Raw genomic sequence first — 24,910 nt, 5'->3', positions numbered from 1 at the left:
GAAATGGTAGTAGAGAATCCTCCCTCATTTTTACTCTTTAGTTTTGAAATCTTCTCTATTCTGACTCTGTCATTTACTAATTACATATTTTAGGCAAGCTTTTTTGCCTTGGTGGTCCTGCATTTTATCTCTTCTGTGAGTTAAATATATTAACATGGTATCAAAGTATCAAACTCAGTTTCTGCTTTCTCCCACTCTCAAGTCCTCTGCACCTTCATAGTAGGGGGCATTTCATCGTGCTTTTCTTAAAAGAATATACTTTTCCAGGTAGAGTTTTAAGAAGTCTCTCCAACCTATCTCAACATCCTTTAAAAACTCATATTTTGTACAGAAATCATCAAGCCATTTTTTAGAAGTTGGCACATATTTGGATTTGCAGTATATATTTTTGTTTTCCTATGTATCACAATGAAATTATGCTAGCTCGACCACAAGCTATTTTCATTTTAGATTGAGAGAAGGAATTATTAAACATTGGGCCAGTTTATTTTAGAAAGGCAAGGTTTTCAAATAATAGTATAATTGAAGATAATATACGTATGTGTTTCATTATTATGTTCCCAGGAGATTTTAGCATCAGAATAAGGGCCTAGGATCTTGAGAGTATGACATGTTTTTTTCTTTTTCTTTTTTAAGGTTGGAGAGATGTTTACAAACATCTTTAAATATTATCTTATGAGATATTCCAGCTGATATTTAAAATCACTTAAGTGTTTTCTCTAATGGTGTTCTTTTTGTTGTTGTTTGTTTTTTTGCTTTCACTGAAAAATAGAGAACAGCCTTTTGAAGTCTTCCTTTTAAAATTCTATAGAGAAATGCAACCATCTGTAAAAAAGGCTACATATTTTGTAAATATATTTTTATATTTACCAGTAATTTGGAAATCAATTTATTGGATGTATACAGAGAGAATATTCAAAAGAATATAGTAGCCCAGATCTGGTAAGAGAAAACATAAATAGATTACTTCTTCCCTTTATCATATAGTCTGATTTTCAATAAAAATTATACTTAATGGCTGAAAATGCATTTCCTTTTCCAGGTAAACTTAAATTTTTGTAAATTGAATAAACTGAGTTTATCACATATTTATTGAACCATTATCGGACACTGTACTTAAGGGTAAGGGACACAAAAAGTGACCAGTAGTCGTCTTGGTGGGTGCTTTAAAACAAGGAACTCTAGGCTCGGCGCCTGTGGCACAGTGGTTACAGCACTGGCCACATACACTGAGGCTGGAAGGTTTGATCCTGGCCCAGGCCAGCTAAACAACAATGACAACTGCAACCAAAAATAGCCAGGCATTGTGGTGGGCACCTGTAGTCCCAGCTACTTGGGAGGCTGATGCAAGAGAATCTCTTAAGCCCAGCAGTTAGGGGGTTGCCGTGGGCTGTGACACCATGACACTCTCCCGAGGGCAACAGCTTGAGACTCTGTCTCAAAAAAAACAAACAAAACAAGGAACTCTATAAATGTTTAACAGTGTTACGTGGATGATCATCAAAAGGTTTTTTAAACACACAGTTTTTATGTATTACAGGATCTGTTCCAGATACTTTACTGATACAGTAGAACCTCTGTAGTTGACCACCTCCTTATATTCACCATCTTCTTAAGTTGACTTACTTTTCATAGACTGGACATGCACCAACTGCATGTATGTATCAGTACAGTAGGCCTAGTTCCTTATGTTGCCCACCTCCATGTGTTTACCAGTTTGTTATAGTCCCCTGGGTGGTCAGTCAGCATACAGAGATGCTACTGTATGGATTTAATTTTCATGACCCCAGAGGAAAGGTGTAGTCATCACTTCCATTTTGTAGATGGAGAAACTGAAACAAAGAAAGGTTAAAATGAATTTGAACTAAGGTTGGGTATAGTGCCTCATGCCTATAATCCTAGTGTTCTGGGAGATGAAGGCAGGTAGATGGCCTAAATTCATGGATTCAAATCAGCCTGAGCAAGAGTGAGACCCTGTCTCTAAAAAATAGCCAGGCATTGTGGTGGGCACCTATAGTCTCACCTACTGGGGAGGCTGAGGCAAGAGAATTGCTTGAACCCAAGAGTTTGGGGTTGCTGTGAGCTATGATGCTATGGCACTTATACCAGGGTCAACAAAGTGAGACTGTCTCAAAAAAAAAAAAAAAGAATTTAAACTAGAATAACACAGTTACTAAGGATTCATATCTTATCTCCAGTTATACATTTTCCTGTCACTCAAAACAAATAACTGTACTCACTTCCCATCGTTTTTTAAAAATCTGATAATTTCCTTTTTGTGGCTTCACATACATTTGAAAATGGTAGTGTTTTACTTATTATGCTGTGTAACAAATAATCCAAAAACATGGCTCTTAAAGCGGTAGTCTTTTGGGTGGCGCCTGTGGCTCAAGGAGTAGGGCGCCAGCCCCATATCCTGAAGGTGGTGGGTTCAAACCTGGCCTCGGTCAAAAACTGCAAAAAAAAAAAAAAAAAAAAAAAAAGCAATAGTCTTTTACTTTGCTTTGCAGTCTGGGGAGGGTTTGAAGGGGACAGCTGTGCTCTGTTCAGGCTCACCAGGAGGTTGGGGCTTTCCATGTGGCTCATTTACGTGACAGGTAAGTTGTGCTAGCTTGTGGTTTCCATTGTTTTTACTTCAAGAATGATTGTCCCAAGATACAGTAAGTGGTAACTACCAACTTCTTAACTCCTATACTCAGAAACTGGCACAGTATCACTTTTGCTGTGTTTTATTGGGATATGGTCATGGAGTCCATATTCTAGGAGAGAGGACCTGGGTCCTTCCTCTCAACAAGAGGCATGTCAGGGCGGTGCCTGTAGCTCAGCAGGTAGGGTCCTGGCCCCATATATTGAGGGTGGCCAATTCAAACCCGGCCCTGGCCAAACTGCAACAACAAGAACAATAACAAAAAAAGCTGGGTGTTGTGTTAGGCGCCTGTAGTCCCAGCTGCTCAGGAGGCTAAGGCAAGAGAATCACCTAAGCCCAGGAGTTGGAGGTTGCTGTGAGCTGTGTTGGCACCGCACTCTACTGAGGGTGATAAAGTGAGACTCTGTCTCTTAAAAAAAGCGTGGAGGGGCATGTCTTAAAACCAGTACAGTAAGACAAATGAATACTCTCTCTGCTAATAAAGAATTTGATACTCAATTCTCCCATGTTATTCATTAATAGTATGTTTCATGAATCAAGACAGTGGCTTCTTACTGGAGGTAAAGTCAGTTTTCTATCAGCTCCATGGTATAATCATTTTAATACATATTTGCTTATAAAATAAGGTAGCTTCTGGTTTTGCCTGGTAGTAAAAGGCAAAATTGAAATTTTTGAAATTAATTTTTAGTGAGAATTAAATTCTGAAAATAGCACAACTACCAGGATCTACATTGGTCAAGGTATCTTTAATATTGCTGTGTTAGTGATTCTGAACAAATGTGCATCAGTGGGTCAGTTAATGGTAGAAATTTACTGAAAAAATGTAGTATGTTGGTTTTGTATGTAGTAGATTTATAATTCTGTTTATTAGAGAGTTTTTTTTTTTTTGTTTGTTTGTTTTGTAGAGACAGAGTCTCACTGTACCGCCCTCGGGTAGAGTGCCGTGGCGTCACACAGCTCACAGCAACCTCTAACTCTTGGGCTTACGCGATTCTCTTGCCTTAGCCTCCCCAGCAGCTGGGACTACAGGCACCTGCCACAACGCCCGACTATTTTTTTGTTGCAGTTTGGTCGGGGCTGGGTTTGAACCCGCCACCCTCGGTATATGGGGCCGGCGCCCTACCCGCTGAGCCACAGGCGCCGCCCTATTAGAGAGTTTTTAATGGTTACATTTGAGTTGCCTTAGGAAGTCCTTTTAGTTCAGACACTTGTAGTTTGAAATTTTTTTGAAGTCAACAGTTATTTTTAGTTATGATTTTTAAGAACTGCTTCTCAAACTAAGCAAGCCTGTAGCACTGAGGAATACTTAAAAGAGCAGAAAAGCTTGGTTCTGATTCCAGTTCAGGTATAAAAAGGTGTATGACTTTTTAGCAAGGCACTTGAACTGTCTACACTTGAATGTCATAATCTGTGAGAAAGAGAAGATTAGAAATTATGTAATGTCCTATTTCAGTGTTTAAATTGTGTAGTTTATTGACATTTATGATCAGTGGGATTGTTATGGGGTACTTGTTTTTTTAATATATGATTTTTAGAAGAAAATGTTATTAATGGTAGGTAACACATTGTAGACTAGTTGCGTGTAAAGTCAGCATTTCAGAGGTGGTGTGGTAAAGTTAAAAGAGCTTTAGAGTAAAACACAAGTTCTTAAAACTCTTCTGCCAACAGCTAGCTCTGTGATTTTGTGTTTTTCTTCTATTTTTATTACTTTCTCTTATTTTTTCTCCATCATAGGAAAGCTGTATGACTTTGGATGAATTATTTAGTGGTTTTGTTTGGTTTTAGCCTCAGTTTCTTTATCTGTTTTGTAAAAAAGGTAGATGGTGATAAAGTTTGTGAGAAATTCAATTTTAAATTAAATAAAGCATGTAAGAAATAAACATGTATAAAGTACATAACACTTGCTAACTACTGAACACATATTTTCTTTCCTCCATCAGGTTTTCTCCAAATTCATATTTCTTTTTCCTTAAGCTATTAACTAGAAAATCTTTTAAATTTTAAACACCATTTTTCTGAAAAGAGGTGAGGTGGAAAGGATTTTAGTGACATGATACAAAATCTTCTCAACTCTAATAATCTTTTGTTATTGCATATAATTATTTTCAGTTAATTCATTTCAAATTAATGCATATATTTATATATACCTTTGTGTTACATTTATCATTTCTTCACAACTGTCAGATTTCACATAGGTGATTATAGTTATGGTAGGGGTTGTTTACAAATACATATATATAAACGCAAATGAAACTCACATTGTATGTTTGAAACTATAAGATTCTTCCTGGCTTAGTAGAATGATATTTCTAAAGGTTTGACCAGAGGAAAATAAGTTTATATGGTTTTGCAAGCCTGGCTTAGAATAAAATGATGCCAGAGTTTTTTGTTGTTGTTGTTGTTAGTAAACTGCAAGTCTTTGAGAGACAAATTAAAAATGAACCATTTTAGGTGGGTAATATCTGTTGTATCCACTAAATAATGGAACTTGATAATACCTTTTAGTGACGTTATCTAAAGGAGTTATTCCTACTCATGTAAAAATTTATTTAATAAGATGTTCATGTGGCTGTCTGACAACCTAAAAGAAAACTGATTTCTGTTGTCAAGTTTGGAGTCAAGGTCATGCAGGGTCATGGTTAACAAAGTCATGAAAATGAAAAAGATGTGCTATCATTATCTCTTGCCTGTAGGCTTCCTAAGAAAAAAGATGAAGCTGGGCGGCACCTGTGGCTCAGTGAGCAGGGCGCCGGCCCCATATACCAAGGGTGGCGGTTTCAAACCCAGCCCCGGCGAAACTGCAACAAAAAAATAGCCTGGCGTTGTGGCGGGTGCCTGTAGTCCCAGCTACTCAGGAGGCTGAGGCAGGAGAATCGCCTAAGCCCAGGAGTTGGAGGTTGCTGTGAGCTGTGTGACGCCACGGCACTCTACTGAGGGCAATAAAGTTAAACTCTGTCTCTACCAAAAAAAAAAGAAAAAAGACGAAGCTGCATAAGTTTCTGTCTCTGAGCTGTTTGTAAAATTACTAATACATGTCTTTCAGAAAAATGCTTAGAGCCTCAAATATGATGACTTGGGGAAGGAGAAATGATTGAGGGAGTTTATTTTATGACATTTTATTCCCTAAATGTAATGGAAGCACTTTTTTCAGTACTAAGTATCTTGACTACTACTGCTTTTAGAAAGCTTTATAACTTTTTTTGGGAAACTATGAATTGATTGAATTCCATTAGTGTTCCATAAACTTTCATATATTTTTACCTGTTAGATTGGGCACCGCTGTACTGGATTTTTCAAAACCAAAATTTCTTTAGTCTATAAACTCTTGATTTGTCCTTACACTTGTTTACCCTTCTGTTGCTGGAAGAAATAGTAATAGAGAAATCTTGATAATCATATTAAGTATTGCCTTCTTTTTAACCCACTTTCTCTTCATATTTTAGCTTTACTTATAGAAGCCCAGTCAACACCATTTCAGGTCACACCTTCAACTATGGCAAATATTGTGAAAGGCCTATATACTCTCAGACCAGGTAAACATTCATTATTTCTGTTGGACCTGTTTATGTTGTAGCCTCATCCAAGAGGGCAGTGGTTCTGTATGTGTTCTGTGAGGTCTAATGGTATTTGCATTTGCTAGAGTAAATTGAGTAGGTATTCATCATTGTGAAATATAAACTCAGAACTCACTTGGAACTCTTAACTAGGGAAAACCAATCAGTTTGTTTTTCGCAGGACCCGTGAAGGAAACACAAGAAGTAATTTGTAGGATCGCCTTAGATAAAATTGAACTTCATGTTTGGTCTTAATCTCTGTCTTTGTTATTATAGAGTTTCTCTTTCATTGTCTACCCCATGCTCCACATATGGACAGACATACACATTGACAGCTTCACCTTCTTAGGCATATTATGTAACTTGCAAGGAATCTAAGAGTGTTGATAAAGTTATCATTTTATAAGGATGTTTGGGAAGAGATATAATCAGAACAGAATCAAAAATCAAAGATCACTATATTCAAATGCATGGTGTATAAATTATCTTAATGCATCTATTTTAGAATAACAACATGTGAATTTAAAGGAATCCCAAGTTGCTTTTGTATGTATCTTCCTGTTTGTAAGCCAGAATCTCAAACTTGTAATACAGTTGTCTAGCCAATTACAAAATATTTGTGGGAGAGAGATTACAGAAGTTACCAGGGTAGAACATTATTCTACAACCCATAAACACAAGGGATGCTTTTTAGACAGTAATTACCTTTTCATGAATTTCTTTTGTTGTGTGAGGATTAAATAAAATAAAACATGATGTAAGGAGCTTAACACAGTACCTGATAACACAATAAGCATGCAAACATTAACAGCCATTATTACTATCAATTTGAGTTTGTTAAGTTAATGGTGGCTCGTTTGCTTAATTAAGTTAAAAGACATGTCAGAATTGAGCTAGATAAAATGGAACCTGGCATAAACTGTGGTACCCAGCTGCATAGACCCTGATTTTAGAAACACCTTCTTAAGCTACTCTAAATGATGAGTGACTTACTGTTACTTAAGTTTAGATCCAGGTCTTGAGCTTTCTTCTTTATAATTTTTAACAGAAATTACTTGCATAAAGTAATTATTTGTATGATATAGCAAAATATTTTATTACATGTGTCCCATAAACAGATATTTTTTCTAATTTCTCAGAATGTTTAATTCTATTTTACTACAGTGTGATGAAAATGGCTCATGAAATTTTTTTGTGTGTGCTAGATTATGAATGATTTTCTTTTTCTTATATGTTGGAAAGTATCCAAGTGTAGTATGACAAAGTCTTCCTCCCAAGTAGGCAGCTTTATCAGCTCTGGCTTTCATCGTTAGTAACAAAAATTACAGAATAAAGCTAATCACTAACAGTAGCAGAAATTATAGATACATGTTTATCTAAAGCTATTTTATCCAGGTTCAAGCTCTTGTAATAGGTATAGTACTTGTAAGGAGAATTCTATATTTGAGAATTGTCCTTTTGAAAAGGTGAATTTTATCACAGACTAACCTTTCACTGCCCTCGGCAGTTTTTGAGATACTTTTAAGCAAATATTAACATTTACGTGTCTTGCCAGTACCCATTATGTTCCGGGTTTATTAAAGCAGTTTTATTCACCTGATAGATTAAGGTTAGGCTATTTTAAAAGCTGAATTTTGAATATCAAAGTTACTTCCATTGCAGTGGTTCTCAAGTGCTGGTCTTTACATGACTACATCTGAATCACCTAAGAAAATTTGGTTTTTAAGCTGTAGACTCCTGGGTTCTAATTCTTAGAGATTCTGAAAACTTACCATTTTTGGTATGTTTCTGTCCAATCTTTAGAAGCTATTTAGGAATAGTTCTAGCAATTCTATCCTGCCTTTTTTTTCATTTAACACCGGTACTTTGTTCTTAAACTTTATTTTAATAATCACCTGGCGTTCTAGAAAGTATCAGATAGGTTTGCCCTCTGCCAGCTGTGATTGGTTAGTGGTTCCCAGGACCATGTTATTGAGACCATTCGAAAGCCATATTTGAGCTGAGCTAGGAAAGACACTATTGAAAACATGTTGCCATGAGTTTGTACAAGGGATTAGTCTTTGTGTTATTTGCAGTACTTATTTGACATCTTTAAATTACCTATTCTCCTGTTATTTTTTTACTTGTATTTTTTTACTTACCATTAACACAGCATGTCAGCATCAAACATAGCCTTTTCTGGTTTAGAATTACTGACTCAGTTTGTCGTTTTGAAAGTGGACTTTCTGGATTAAAGAACATTGAAATTTTTATGATTGAAAAATAAATAAATATATATATATCTGTATTCAAAATATTTTGCAAATATGGCCAAAATGTTTTCCAAAAGGGAAGATCTGAAGGGGCTAGATTAAAACAATTCAAAACGGATAACAGGATAAATTAAGGACCACCAAAGAAGAAGAAAACTGGTTTCATCATGCCCATGATACAGGTGGGCATTATTTATATTTAATGTTTATTGAGTGTAGAGAGAAGAGAATATATTTATTTTAGCTTGAATTTTTAAAAGGCTACTTACTATTCTGGGTTTTTTTTTTGTGTGGGTGTGAATTATCCAGTCCTTCTTTCACTCATTTATTTGGTTTTACTGGTGTGTACAACTTCTTTTTAATAAAGATACTAATTCATCTTTGTCATGTCTGGTGTAAATATTTTCTTATGACTTCTCTTTGCCTTTTTATTTTCTATAAATTAGTCTCTTGGTCTTTTTCCTAATAATTTGATAACTCTCTTTTACTTTATATATATTTAATTTGCTGTAATTTAACATGGTTCAGAAAAGATTTTTGTTTTCAAAGTACTAGCCAGTTTATTCCCTACCTGCCCCCTCTTTTTGTGTGGTGTCTTTTCGCTTTTTTTTTTTCCCCTCAATATGTTTACTTACCATTACCTGTGCTTTTCTGTTCTGAGGCCAGTATGTTGTTCAAATGAATGGCTAATAGGGCTGGTGTTTCCACCAGTCCCCTTCCCCATAAGTTCCCTTCCACCCAGAATTCTTTGGTAATCTCATTCATCTTTTCCTCCACATTTAGAATTTTCTATCATAGGCTCGGCGCCAGTAGCACAGCAGTCATGGTCCCAGCCACATACACCAAGGCTGACAGGTTCGAACCCGGCCTGGGCCCACTAAGCAACAATGACAGCTGCAACAAAAAATAGCTGGGCACCTATAGTCCCAGCTACTTGGGAGGCTGAGGCAAGAGAATTGCTTAAGTCCAGGAGTTTGAGGTTGCTGTGAGCTGTGACGCCATGGCACTCCACTGAGCGTGGCAACATAGTGAGACAAAAAAGAATTTTCTATTATAATAAGATCGATTTTAAAATTCCCTAGGGATTTTAATTAAATTCTGTTAAATCAGTAAAACGCAAAAATATCTGCTTTCTTCAATCTGTAAATTCTTTTTGGAAAGGAAATTTAACTTTTTTGTATATGTTCTTTATAGCATGGGATTGCCTTAATTTTTCCCATTTTATGTTCCCCAGTTTAATATACTTTTACTCTTTGAACAAAATAAAACTTTCCCTTTTGCATTTAATGTAATTTGTCCATATGATTTTCTTAATGAATCTTTTCCTTCCCTCACAGAGTGGGTTCAGATGGCTCCAAATTTATTTTCTAAATTTATTCCAAACATTCTCCCTCCGGCCATGGAATCTGAACTTTCTGAATATGCTGCTCAAGATCAGAAACTTCAAAGAGAACTTATACAGAATGGTTTTACGAGGCAAGTGTCTCCCACCCCCTTGACATTTCCCTTGGTCATTTTGGCTTGGCCTGGAAGAGATGTTAAAGTTCTTAGAATGAGAAATACCTGTCCAAGAGTCAAAGGTGCTGGTGCTGTTGCAAGAAGTGGTCAGTTTTCTATCTGTAGAAATAAGAAGCTGGGTTTTGATTTTGTGGAAATTGTTCTTGATTGCATGCATTGTGAAGAAGGGATTTCTTGGGTGGGCAGTTTGTTGAACAACCTCCAAGAGCTCTTCCAAGTTGTATTTTCTTCTCTTAGTCCAGAGCATGTGGAAAACAATGTAGAAATTTTATGATGTTGTAAGGAACTGTTGTGACTGGCAAAGAAACTTCAAATTTTGTATTTTCACTTTTGCTTTAAATTCTAATTTTTCCCCCCTAAAATTTGGGTATTTCTTTACATGTCTAGAAAATTTGCCTCCCTTGGTTTTTTTCTATATACTTTGCTAGTTTTTCTAAATTTTTTGTAACTCATCATCATGATATCCCAGAAAATCTTGCAGAGTACATTTTTCAACTACAATACATTAATTTAAAATTTTTATGATTCCCAATGGGAGAACACCCTGTTCCGTTATCCAGTATTTCGTAATAACCTACATTTTCATAATCTGTGTACTCGTAGCATTTTCACATGTCTTTTGTTATTTGGATCCCTGGCATTCAGGAGGAAAGTTGTGAAAAGGAATATGCCTGGGCTTTTTATGCATAGTTGTGTCTACAAGTAATAGGTTGCATGTTGACTCATCTGGCTAGGGCAGGGGATGGATGTTTATCTTTCTTCTTTTTTTCTTTTTTTTTTTTAAAGACACATTTATTTGGTGTCGTGATCAGACTATTACATTTAACAATCAACAGCATGGATGCAAAAAATATATACACTAAAACCCTTTGTTGGAATGCTTTACATTTTCCACAGAACAGAAACTAAAATAATCTGTTATACAATTAGTCACAAATACAGTCCTAGAGTTTTTGCCCATACACAGGAGTATTGTCTAAAACATGTCTTCTTTGTAGCAACTAGGCCACTGTGCTTGGCTGAGTTAACAAATCTGTTGTAATCTGTAGCTTCCCTGTCACTTCTCTGGCTCTCCTCTCCTGCTAAGCTTTGTTTCCCAGGAATAATTAAAACCTTCTGCCACGCCATAGCTACTGCTGCTATTGGAACCACCATAGCCCACCTTGGTTTTGTGGTTTGACAAAGTATTGGCTGCCATGAGCTTCTGCCTCCATAATGTCCTCCCTTCATGGGTCCAAAATTTGATGACTGATTATTATAATTGCCAAAATCATTGTAACTTCCACCACCTCCAAAATTGCTTCCATCATTACCAAAACCATTGTAGCCATCCCCACTGCCACCATATCCGCCACCACAACGACTGAAGTTTCTTCCACGGCCAAAGTTGTCATTTCCACCAAAACCACCTCTACAACCCCCACCAAAGTTCCCAGAACCACTTCGACCTCTTTAGCTGGACGAAGCACTAGCCATCTCTTGCTTTGATAGGGCTTTCCTGACTTCACAGTTGTGGCCATTCACAGTACGGTATTTCTGAATGACAGTCTTATCCACAGAATCATGATCATCAAATGTAACAAGCAAAGCCCCTCTTCTTGCCACTCCTCGGTCAGTCATGATTTCAATCACTTCCATTTTCCCATACTGTTCAAAATAGTCTCTGAAGTGATGTTCTTCAGTATCTTCTTTAATGCCACCAATGAAGATCTTTTTCACAGTTAAGTGGGCACCAGGTCTTTGAGAATCCTCTCTGGAAACAGTTTTCTTTGGTCCCACGACTCTTCCATCCACTTTGTGTGGCCTTGCATTCACTGTTGCATCCACCTCCTCCACGGTGGCGTATGTGACAAACCCAAAGCTGCTGGAGCGCTTGGTGTTTGGATCTCTCATTACCACGCAGTCTGTGAGCGTTCCCCATTGCTCAGAATGGCTCCTCAGACTCTCATCAGTCGTTTCAAAGCATAACCCTCCAATGAAGAGCTTCCGCAGCTGTTCGGGAAGAGAGACTTTAACGATGCTTCCTCGGCAGCGTCCACAGGCAGAAAAGCTGGATATTTATCTTTCAAAGGTCTAAGGCAAACTGAATTTCAGAAAACCTTGACTAGTCTTGACTATAGTCACTGTTACTGAGTCTCCAGGTTCAGCACAGATTAGGGAAGAAATCAGGTAACTTGTTGCTTGTTGGTCCATGGATCGGCATTTATTCCCTTTTTGTGTCCTGTATTTATTTGTGTAGTAGTGGGAGTGCTGAGTAATCACTGGTCATTTATACCTGGCAGCTTACACAGGAAAGGCTCAGTGAGGCCTGGTAGACTGGTGTCCTGTGGGTGGGGAAGGAGGGGCCACTGGGAAATGCCAGCATGCAATAGCTAGTTTTTCTCCTGCGCGTGGAGGGTTCACATATATTAATTGTAATGCTTCTGACATTAATTGCAGTATTTCTCGCAGAAATATTTTCACGTGCAGAATGAGGCCATTTAATGCCATACTAATTTTACTTACTCATTTTTGAAGACTAGTTCGTATATTTACATGGTTCAGAAATCAAAATGATACTAAAAGTGTAAATTTTGAGAGATTTGTTTGTTTAATTTATGTATTTTGAAATAGTTAAAAATTTTTCCTTCAGTATTTTTAATACATGCAAAATCTGAATATAACTTTGGTTTTTCTAAGCTTACCATAGTTTTAAAGTCTTCTGCTTTTATTCATAGTGTTTTTTTTTTTTTTTTTTTTTTTTGTAGAGACAGAGTCTCACTGTACCGCCCTCGGGTAGAGTGCCGTGGCGTCACACGGCTCACAGCAACCTCTAACTCTTGGGCTTACGCGATTCTCTTGCCTCAGCCTCCCGAGCAGCTGGGACTACAGGCGCCCGCCACAATGCCCGGCTATTTTTTGGTTGCAGTTTGGCCGGGGCTGGGTTTGAACCCGCCACCCTCGGCATATGGGGCTGGCGCCCTACTCACTGAGCCACAGGCGCCGCCCTATTCATAGTGTTTTTTATTATAGCTGCCTTTCATTTTTGACTTTCATTTATGTTTTATTTAATAATTTGCTTTTATTTGGGGGGATGAGCTTATTAATGTCTTAAAAAAAAAAAAAAAAAAAAAAAGCAGCCCCTGAAAGCTTCTTTGCATGAAGCCGTGTAGGGGTATGGCACTTATGGGTTTCTCGAGCACTTTGGGTTTTCCTTGCAGAACAATGTGTGGGGCTGTTTAAACATGCCTTGAGACATTTCCCTAATCCTGATTTTGGAACTGGAATAAGAGAACAAGGTGCAGGATTGTTGGGTGTATAGTAGCTCTTAATGTCAGATTTGCTTGGGATGAGATGAGTGATCGAGTCCTTGTATAACCTCAGGTAACTTTACCTTTGCACATAAAGGACTCATACCGCATTGTTCGGCCAAGGCCAAATTGGTTACATTCAAGGAAATGCCTTGGATTTTTGATGTAAAGTGGAATTCTTTTATACAACCTTTTTTTTGAGACAGAGTCTCATGTCGCCCTTGATAGGGTGCTGTGCTGTCGCAGCTCACAGCAACCTCAACCTCAACTCCTGGGCTTAAGCGATTCTCTTGCCTCAGCCTCCCAAGTAGCTGGACTACACGCACCTGCCACAGTGCCCAGCTTCTTCTTTTTTTTTTTTTTTTGTTATTTTGCAGTTGTCCTTGTTGTTTAGCAGGCCCAGGCCAAGTTCAAACCCACTGGCCTCAGTGTATGCGGCTGGTGCCCTAACCACTGAGCTACAGGTGCCAAGCCTCTTTTATACAACTTCTGACTGAGATTTAAATGTCAGACAGTATTCCAAGAGGTGATAAAATTAAAATGTTTTATTTTACAAATGTAATTGGGCCATTTTATAATTTAATTTAAACTTTATTATCATTATATATATTATATTTCATATTTATATATAATATAAGCATATATTATATGTAAACATTATATATTTACTATGAGGATTACACTTTGCCTCATAAATTATTCTGACAGGTACTTTGCACAGAGTGGACCCTGCCACAGCTGGCCCTCTCATACCCACTTCTGAGCTGTTCACATGGCCAGAAAGGATGTGCAGACACCAAACTCAGCATCTGATGGAAAAGTTGTCTCTGCTCTTTTGCATGGATCTTCCGCATTCTGCCCTTTCAAACTTAATGTCTTCTTTGATCGTTATTTGGCTAGCATTGTTTTGGATGAAATAGTGTCCAGGGATGAAAAAAAGTTGAGAATGTAGTATAGGCTATCTAACAAGAATTCTGTTCCTGGCTCTTCTGATAGGAGCAGTCATTTTATGGTTTAGCAAACTACTTTCTCACATAAGGTGATGGTGTTCTGCTTCCATGGTGTGGGGGTCCTGAATAGGCAGCACCCAGCTTTAATGTGGATGGTAGGTAGAGTAAGTCTTTGAAATAATATGTGAGTGGTGTCAAATATCTCTTTTGTAGTTAGTGGACAGATTCTCATCTGAGCTAGAAATTTTGTGAGACAATATTTAGGTGCATGGAAATACAGGGTAGACTTACTTTAAAGTTAGAATTAACATATAAGATATATTTTTATCTCTGGCCACATAATTGAATTGACTGGGGAGGGGCAGCAGTTTGGTGTCTGATGTCAGAGATCACAGTGTGGAAAATGTTCACTAGATTAAGTGACCTAAGTAAGAAGAATCTGTCTCTTTTAGCTGAGAGGGTCGCCCCCACATTGGTGCTTTTTCATTTAATAATTAGTCTAGTTTTGAGACAGTTTTCCAGATTTGTGGAATTAGATAACATCTTCAGTAGCCGCTTTTGTCTAACACATTTATATTCTTTCTTTCTGTCTTCTCTTATTTTCACATCTGCAATTTTTTCCATGTTCACTTTTTATTTAACCTTAGAGGGGCAGGAATGAAGGCTATGTCTAAAAGTTGATCACTAACTTAATATGTTTCAGAATACTTGGTGAATGCTACTGTGATGATACTGGTATAAATAACAACATAAGACACTCAGTTGGCTTTGGCTACGTGTAGTGTTAACTACAGAGGTGTTTGAAAAGTGGCACGAGGGCCAATCTGTTTGGAGCTCTTTAGTCTGTCAAAGGCTAGTTTAGGCTAAATGTTCTGCCTGAAGAAAAGTACTTCAGAGATCGTGTAACACTCTCCTTCTGCCGGTCTTTAGGGTTTTTCATCCGGCTTGGCAAGAGGATTCTGTCCTGATCCTAACCATAACCAGAGAAAGAAAGGGGAAAGATATTCAAAAGCAGGCAGTAATTATCTGGTCTAGCATTCTAATCTGTTTTGGGGACTATTTGTGAATTATTCACTGATTTGTTAATTCAGCAAGTATTTATTGTGTCTGTGCTGGACACTGCTCTGGGCACTGGGTTGAACAAGACAGGTGGAACTTACGCTCTAAATGTTGGAAGACAAACAATGTTAAAAAAAATTAATAAGTAATATGAGGAAAATCAAACAGGATGGGATGGAGAGTTAGTGACCAGCGTGATAAGGTAATGCCTTCTGAGGAGGTGACAGTCCAGCCAGGGCATAGACAATGGGGAGACAGTGTGTACCTGCCCAGGGTGGGGAGAGTGTTGCAGGCAGAGGAGGCAGTAAGTGCAAAAGTGCTGACCAGTTCCAAGGGACAGAGAGCCAGGTGGCTGAAGCATAGTGAGCAGAGACAGAAGATGGGATTGGAGAGGTAGGCAGGAGACATGTCACAGGGCTGGGAAAATGGATTAGAATTGATTTTTAACTGTAATGGGAAGCCACTGTTAAACTAATCTCATTTATGGCTTTACATGAGATCACTCTGGCTTCTGTCTAGATCAGTGGTTCTCAACCTTCCTAATGCCGCAACCTTTTAATACAGTTCCTGTGGGTCGCGACCCACAGGTTGAGAGCCGCTGGTCTAGACTAGTAATAGGGCCATGCAGTTGTATGGAGAAGAGAAGATAGTGGTTGGATTGGGATTGTAGCAGTGGAGTTGGTGAGGAGTGGCTGATTTTGGATAATGTTTTAGGTCAGAATGCTCCACAGTGAGGGGTAGGAGGAAATCAAGGATGATTGGGGGGGAGGGGTACTTTGGCCCAGATGGGGGTGCTGTTCATCAAGATGGAAGGCTGAGGACAGGTGAGGATTCTGAGTGTGGTAAACTGGCAGTACGTCTAGTCATCCAGTGGACATGGGGACGAGGCAGTGGGTCCTACAAATCTGGAGTGTGGGCAGGAAATTAGAGCTGGGTATAGAAATCTGGGAGATTCTGGCATGTCCAAAGTAAGCAAAACTACAGAGCCCCCTGGAAAAATGTTTCAGGAAGGAAGAGATCAACTGTAAAAATTCTGCCAAGAGACTGAGGAGGAAAAAGCTAGTTATTATTACTTATTTCTTAAGCATTTTAGACATTTGTCTGAGATTATTTCTGGGATTAGAACCTACTCATAACTTCTATTGTCTTAACTCAAAACTGGACCTGAAACTTTTGTGTGTATTTAAGGATCAGCTGGTTAAATATGTCAAGGTTCATGTTCTTCCATCTGCAAAAAAGAAAATTAAGGTACATTAAGATTGTGAGATTTTTTTTTCAGAGGCTTTAAGCAGTTTTTGGTTTCAAAATAGGGAGTTTAGGGGAAGATTTTTATTTATCTTCTTTATTTTATATTTGAAATTTTCTTTAATATATGCAGGTAAGGTTGTTGACAGCAGAACCCAGGTTTATCTTCAAAGGCATATTTTAGTCTGTACTTGTTTCTAGAACTCAGTGTAAACTATCTTTATAGATGATCCTTTATTAAAAAGACAGTTCCCTTTAGCTAAGAATATTCAGGTTATAAATGATTCAGTTTAAGTTTAATGTCTATTATAAGGTAGCTTTTGGGGTTAGAACTGAAGTATCTGCAGTGTTTCCATTATCACATATGTCAATTTGTCTCTCCTGTTTTGTATGTGAAGTCAGTACTGTTGACTGCGTCGTCTTTTCTTATCCCCAGAGGTGACCAGTCCCGGAAGAGAGCTGGGGATGAGTTGGCTTATAGTAAGTAATGATGTTCCTTCCCATTTCAATGGTTTTATGACGGAAGGCAGCCAGTGGTGATAATTGCAGTGAATGTGATAATATCCACGGTGTTCTTGATGGTGTCTGGTCATGGTCAGGCTGTTCTGCAAGCTGTGGCAGCTCTGAAGTCCAGTTGGTGGTGGTTCTCAGGCAGTTGTCATGAGGCCACCAGATTCTTTAGTCTCTGCTAGGATAGGATGATAATCCCAGCCCTTTGCACTTCCCTCCAAGCCACATGGTTTTAAGGGATTGGGAAAGGGGTGAGAAATGTGTGTTGAATAAACAGATTCCTGCCATTATCAAACGTTGTCTGCAATTCATACTGTTTACTGTTCTGACATTTTTTTCAGACAGCTCATCAGCATGTGCAAGTTCCAGGGGGTACAGATAGTGAATGTATTGAAGTGCTTTCCTGAAAAGAGGACACACTGGAACTGCAGAGACTTTTCAGAGCACAGCGGGGGCCTGCAGACACTCAGGAGCTCTGTCACAAAGCTGTTCTTAGAAGAGGATGTTGGACTTCTTACTTTGGTTTGTAATTTTACAAAACAAAAAACTAACAGAAAACAAAAACATAAAAACAGTTGCTGCTAGACTTGGGGTGATTTTGAAATGGGACAATCTTCTAATGCATTTATATATAGATCCTATGAGGAACACACATCTTAGAAAGTGACCATTGCTAAGTGAAATCCGACAGCCAAAATCAGCAGCTTCCTCCAAAAATATAAAAGCAGAAGAATATTTTTTTTTTTTTAAGCACTTGTTTTGTTTATTGTGGACTTGGCATTTCCATGTATCGGTTTCACGTGTCAAGGTATCTTTTGCTTTAAAATCAAGCAGATCATTACAATACAGTATTTTTCACCCATAATCAAAACAACCCCCTTTAAAAGAGTTGGTCTTTGTTTGGCATTAGAAACAGAAAATGCTAACTCCACTTTTACTGGAATGTCCCATCAGTTCACAACTTTTTCTCCTCTGTGCCTTGAGCTTTGTGCACTTTGCAACTGTGTAACCTTGTTGTCAAACTCACAAATGCCTCCTGGAGAAGTTTTTGGTGTTTCAAATTAACCCACGAAGATGGCAGGTGTGACTTTGTAGCAGGATGTTAAATAAGTGGGAAAATAGAAACCTGTTGCATATTGGTCAGATTTGCCCTTGCTTTGGCAGAGTGTGTTTGTATTAATGTTGGGGACCAACTCTTGTAAAGCATTTCCATTTCCTCTGTCACTTAACAGGCTTCCCCAGCTGCAGAATATTGGCAGTAATCTAGTTTAGGGGTGGGCAGTACGTTAGCACTAAAGTGCCCCTTTGAATGTTGTTGAGAGGCTGCTTCCTATAATGCTCCAGGAAGCAGATAGTTACTAAATCCAAATATAATCAATGTATGGGGATCTTGATCCATTTCATTTTAAATGAGTGAGGTAATCGCTCTTAAAAAAGTCTGCAGTCTGCATCTTTTAAACATATTTGAATGTCAGGAAGAAGTAGCACTGCTGTTTTAAGGCTCCCTCCAGCCGCGGCAAAGCTGTATTTTATTCCTCCCTACCTGCAGTGCTGTTTGGTTAGTTCTTCATAAAAGTCTCTGAAGCTTATTCCAGCTGGTTTTGAAAGACAACAATAGAAAGATGTGGCAACAGAAAAATACTTTTTTCTTCTCAATTTTGCTGAATCTAAATTGAGCCATATGCTTCACTTTATTGGGCTATGTCACACTAATAGTATTTACCTCTTCAGTGAACTTGAGGGGAAAAAGGAAGATGTACCAGGGACACTGTAACACTTACGATTTGAAGGTTTTTCATATAGTTTCCTCTGCCAGATAAGTTTGCCATTTGGGGGGAGTGGGATGGGTGGGAGAGTTTGAAGTGGGATATGGAGAGCAAGTCAGTTTTCTAATATTAGAAGTTCTTGATATGTAAAATCATTATGCAGAGAAGTAAAAGTCAAGGTTGTCAACTATTTTTTTAAATACTCATCAACCAGAGTTGGTGGATTTTGTGGAGGTATTTAATTGGACTCATTTAACTCTAAGCATCTTGAATTACATTGATGAACACAATTACTGTAAGACTTTATACTGGCTCTCACTATGATCTATACAGTTTAATTTGATACACTAATAACATTCTGGTATCAAGGAAGAATTCCATTTTATCATGATGATCAGATTTTACTTTTTTCAATGGAATGCTTACTGCAGGCTTATAATTAGCACCTGGAACAGAAATCTTTCTTGAGTGGTTTTAATAATAATTCTGCCAGAAACATTTCTTTAAATGTAGGTGAATTCTTTGGGATCCTAATAATACACCCAAGTGCTTTTTGTGGGAGAGAGCATTCATTTTTGACTAACAGAAGAATCTTCCCTTCAAAAGCATTGCATTAATGATGTGACTTGGCATTAAAATCCTTAGATGCTTTTGCATTAAGTTAATGGAGAAATATTTTGTATTCTTTTATTGTGTATATATTAACAAAAAGTAGGCAAAGTAAAATTTGCAAAATTTAATTTCTCTAAATTTTTGCACAGTGATCAGGGCTTGGTACTACAAATCCATGATTGGAAGGCACTCTAAAGGGTGTACACATGGCCCTGGGGTGTTGTTACTCATCTTGACCCCCCTCTGAGGTACATTGCAGTATAAAGAACTTATTTCTTGAAATTGACTCACCTTTTTATTGGGATTATTGACAGAATTCTTAGTTTACAACATGAAAGGAAATAAAATTTTCCACCCCCCTCCCCTGCCATTTTGTATTGACTAAAGATTATTTGACAGAAAGTATTTTCTTCTTGTGTTTTCTTATATGCTTGCCAGTACAGTATATAGTTTTTCTACCCCAGTGAAATCCTAGCTTTTGCACCAAATCATTGAAGGCCTAAATGGTACATGAAGACAGAAACCACTGAAGACAGAAAATGGTACATGTAGATTCATTATCAAGTTAGTCAACACATGCAATTGATTGGCTAAACTGACCAGTATGTGCAGCTTGAAACTAGACCTTTAAAAAAGAAAGCCAAGTCAAACATCTTGAAATAATGATGTGTAAAAGTAAATAGAAGGTAATTGTTTTGAGAGACAGTATGTATTTTAAAGGTCAGTGTTAAGCTTCAGTAATGGCGTCATCTCCTGACCTCTGTTATCACAGCTGTACCCTAACCAAACATGAATCACTGTTCTGTTTTCTTTGAGGCAGAAAGCAAAATCTGATGTTGTGACTCTTAGCCTAATACAGTTCTTAGGCACAGTTAGTAAGAAGAAAACCTGAATGCACGAGTTGTGCTTTGTTAAATTTTGTGGCAGAGTTACTTTTTTTCCTTCCTTGTTTGTAAATTTGCAGCAGTTGCCTTTTTAGGAGGTCTAGGATGATAGCTAATTTGTGGGTAGATGAGATTGCAGAATAGATGCCCATGGCCATGAGCACTGCACATATGTCTTCCAGTGCTGAGACACGTACAGCTGCCACTCCCTTGCTATCTGCCATGCTTTCTGTTGGGTTGCAAATTTGCACACATAAATAATTCCTCAGGAAGAGTTTGCACATATCACCTCTCAGTATGCTATACTGACTGAACAAGGGATTTGAATGGTTTTCAGAACAAAAGAGTAACTTCTACGTAAGTTCTAAGGGTAACTTCTAAGTTCTAAGTAGTGGTCCAGTACTAGCAAAGGTAATGGTGATCCAGCAAACAAAATTGGTTTCTGCAGTTATAAAGTGAGCAGGCACACTTGTATCATAGTATTTAAATAATCCTCCTTAATCTCCCTTTAAACAGTAACCCTTCCAGATTTTCTCCTTTTATTATTGAGGGTGACTGTATTTTCTTCTATTTTTTCCCCTGATTTATAGCAGTTAATTATCTCTGTGATTATTATGCAAAAGGTATTTGCCCTTGAGCTAAAATTCAGTTGTTTAATGAACAGCTATTATTAAAATAACAGCATCGTTTAATGAATATGCACTAATCTGAGATATTGAAAAGCTTTACAGCTAAAAAGCAAAACAAAAAAACCTACATTAGTTATCCAGCCATTGTTCAGGTGTTTTGGGTTGACTCTTTATGTTGTTTCATTGAGCTTTTTAGCTTGGAATAATGTGTACTTAAATCCAAGTCTGGGCCTCTTAAAGGGACCTAAAAATTCAAGGTCAGAATGTCAGTCCCTTGATGTGATACCTCTAAGAGGTTCATAGGATCTTTCTGGTTGTGATTACTGTTTTCAGTAAGACTGTATAAGATGAAGTTCACTTATCAGATGTTAAAATGGAGATCGTAGGAGTTCAGGGAGAAATTGCTGTCTTGTTATTTTTAATTACCCTGTTGAAATTCGCCCTAGTTTCTGGCCACTAGAATATATAAAAGGAGCCCTGTTCTCTGTGATTCCTCTTTTGTTGCTGTGGTTGATTAACTGAAATTGTCACACTTCTCCTCCACTGGCGGAGATCCTGATTTGAACCTCCCTTCGGAGCCAAGTGGATTGAGCACATACACTGTTACTGCTTATGTTGATGAAGTGGCTGTGGGAGAATCAGAGAAAATGCTAATCAGAGATTTGTTTTTACGGGAACCTGCTATATAGTGCACCCCTGCTGGTTGAAAATCATCTTCATTTCTGGTTGGACTGAATTGTTTCGAAAAATGTTAATGGCTTACGATTCTGGGAAATTTATAGTGTGGCTCTGGGGTTAAGAATTCTGTGGTTTGGAAAAAATAAATATTTTGTATTGATTCTCACATGTCATTTCAATGTTGTGACTATGTACCAAATGCAATAAGACTGTGGATATTCTCTTAGAAGGGTGTGTTTTGTTAAACAGCAATTTACTTGCTCTCATTAGTCTTATTTGTCAACATTACAGCCATGCATTTCAGGAGAAATTATTCAAATGTGATGTTGTGAGGAGCTGTGGAATAAACAGGAATGCTTATGAATAATTTGGAGGTCAAGGACTGGCAAGAGGCTTTTTTGCCACTCACCAGCACAGCCAGAGCAAGGATGAAGCAATGAAGTCTAGTCCCCTGGTGGTGCTTGTTTGTCAGAAGTCACGGTGAGCTCAGAACAGGGTGTTCTGTACATCAACTCGTTTATTAATCAAAAAACCCAAAATGGTGGATGAAACTCTTATTGACCTGGGATATAAAGCCACTGACTTTGGCTCTTGACCTTTAACTCTTGGTGGATTTTGAATCATTCTTTCTGTATTAGGGTATGTGTTATCACTCTAAAACATTGTGGTTAATGAAATAAATCTTGTACAGATGTCCTTGGCCTTGTTATATTATATACAGACCTTGTACATATGCCCTTGGCCTTGATATATGGCTCCCTGAAACTTCCTTATAATACAGAACATTTGATTTTGCTTACAGTATATTCATAATCCCTCTGAAATTATAACCAAATCCAGCACAGCTGTTGCCATAGTTAATTAGCCTGCAGGGTGAGTGTTGATCTTGACCTCTGTACCACTGACAAACTCGGTGTGTTACTATGTAACACATAGTATATACATATACACACATACATATATACATGTTTTTTATACATATATAGTACATACACATATATCGATGTATATGTATTAATAGTTTTTCTTTTTTTCTTACACTGGCATAGTTTCTTTTGTGGCCTTTAATGAAAAGTTTCAGACTTTGGGGGGGTGTTTTGCATTTATTGTACCATGCTTTCTCTATAATCGTGTTTTCTTGCTGTGAAATTAGTATCCCCTAGGATTTTTGTAACTTTATGATTTTAGTTTCTCTTGCTGTCTTTTTAGAAGAGTTCCTTTCTTACAGTATTGTAGGAATACTGATTCTCATCCTTTTTTTTTTTTTACCTTAGCTCTGTTGTAATGTTATCTACTTTTTGGTTACTGCATATAGTAAAATTCAGTGACTTTATCTTTTCTTTTTCTTCACATTTAAGTCACCTGTCAGGTTTCACTCTCTCCTAACTCCCCAGCCAAGTAGGGTGCTATTTAAACCCTCTGCCTTTTTTCAACAGATTTTTTTCAACTGAGTACAAAACTTTTCTATTAGCATCAGTTCTGTGTTTGTTTATGTGGTTTTTGTTTGTTTGTTTTTGTAGAGACAGAGTCTCACTTTATGGCCCTTGGTAGAGTGCAGTGGCATCACACAGCTCACAGCAACCTCCAACTCCTGGGCTTAGGTGATTCTCTTGCCTCAGCCTCCTGAGTAGGTGGGACTACAGGTGCCCCCCACAATGTCCGGCTATTTTTTGGTTGCAATTTGACCGGGGCTAGGTTTGAACCCGCCACCCTCAGTATATGGGACGGGCGCCCTACTCACTGAGCCACAGGCGCCACACATGTGTTTTTTTTTTTTTTTTTTTTTTTTTGAGACAGTCTCAAGCTGTCGCCCTGGGTAGAGTGCTATGGTGTCGTAGCTCACAGCAACCTCAAACTCTTGGGCTTAAGCGATTCTCTTGCCTCAGCCTCCCAAGTAGCTGGGACTACAGGTGCCCACTACAATGCCTGGATATTTTTTTGTTGTTGTTGGCCATTGTTGTTTTAGCTGGCCTGGACCGGGTTCAAACCTGCCAGCGTGGGTGTATGTGGCTGGCACCCTCCCCAAACTGAGCTACCGGCACCACCCTGCTTATATGTATTTAATTTATTTCTTCTGTTGGCTTATTTCTCCTAATCTAAAATTGTAAAATGTTTCGAATTTCAAAAATTTGGTAGTGGTAAGAATATCACACAATCTGACAGCAAAGGTTTTTCTCAGCTTAACTGAGTTCTTGTTTAGGTTATTTTTTTGAAACTATTTTCCCATATTAATAAATAAGCCCTCCTCCCTCCTTAAATTATTAGTGGTAGAGAGCCAAGAAGGTATAATAATTCTAAGCTTTCTAATAATGCACCTAAGTGTCTAATAATAGTCCTCAAAATATGTAAAGAAAAAATGGACACAACTACAAAGAGAAATAGATCTATCCACCAATACTATGGGCATAGAAGGCCAAATTATTAAGATTATTGAGGACATAGATTTAAATAACCCAGTCAGTAAATTTAATCTGATGGATATACAGTCCTTCTACATCCTCAGGAGATCAGTTCCAGGACCCCTGTCCCCAGACACCAAGGTCCACCTGTATTCAGGTCCCACACTCAATCCTTTATATATGTGGGTTTCACATCCTGTGATACTATATGATTGATCTGCCTTTGATTATAGAAGCAGAACCCAAAGATGTAGAGGACCCACTGTATTTATTGAGAAAAATCTGCATGTAAGTGGACCTGCAAAGTTCAAACCATGTTTTTCAAGTGTCAAGTGTATATGTACCTTTCAGTAGGAAAATAAGCGTTTTTTTTGTACACCAAAACTAACAACTATGCTGTTTTAAGTATAACACATGATGCCCAAATTGGATTTATCTAAGGAACGGCAAGATTGGAGTAATATTAGAAAATGGATCAATATGACTCATATATTAATAGATTAAAGTGGGATCAGATTGTCTATGTGAATTCAAAGAGTCTACAAGGCAAATTAGAAGACTTAGGAATTTATCAAGGTTGCTGGGACAAATCAGTATGCACATGTCAATTTTATCTCTTTATGTAATAGCTACAAGCAGTAATGGGTTTAAAATTTTTAAGTATAATTAAGAAATACAGTTTATAGTAGGAATAAGATATATAAAATATCTAAGAATAAATCTTAATAAAAATGTATATAGCTTTTAATGAGAAAACAATTTTTTAAAAAGGAAAACTTTATGGACCTTAATAAATGAAGGAATGTGATGGCTAAGAAGACACAATATTATCTAGAACTCAAATCTTTTTCAAATTGGGTAATAGATCCAGTGCAATTCTAATAAAAACCCCAATAGTTTTCATTATGGAACTTGAT

At 37.7% G+C, this 24,910-nt stretch overlaps 1 protein-coding gene across 2 annotated transcripts in view; it reads left to right on the top strand.

The window, feature by feature from the left end:
* The window catches only part of CACUL1 (CDK2 associated cullin domain 1), an 81,049-nt gene extending 57,723 nt beyond the window's left edge, over positions 1–23,326 (top strand). The window contains exons 6-10 of one of the 2 annotated variants that reach the window (XR_008378894.1): positions 6,091–6,180; positions 9,791–9,929; positions 16,952–16,995; positions 17,367–17,547; positions 21,886–23,326. Coding sequence is in view for 1 of the 2 variants with exons in the window: in XM_053584716.1 (XP_053440691.1) it covers positions 6,091–6,180; positions 9,791–9,929; positions 16,952–16,995; positions 17,367–17,407 (314 nt within the window). In the remaining variant the exon portion in view is untranslated. Of the gene's footprint in view, positions 1–6,090; positions 6,181–9,790; positions 9,930–16,951; positions 16,996–17,366; positions 17,564–21,885 lie in introns of those variants that run through there. The other variant, XM_053584716.1, reaches the window with a different exon arrangement.
* The last annotated feature ends 1,584 nt before the right edge of the window (positions 23,327–24,910 follow it).

The sequence above is a fragment of the Nycticebus coucang genome, chromosome 3 (genome assembly GCF_027406575.1).
Source record: "Nycticebus coucang isolate mNycCou1 chromosome 3, mNycCou1.pri, whole genome shotgun sequence".
Taxonomy (NCBI): domain Eukaryota; kingdom Metazoa; phylum Chordata; class Mammalia; order Primates; family Lorisidae; genus Nycticebus; species Nycticebus coucang.
This window is presented reverse-complemented; position numbering and strand designations above follow the sequence as displayed.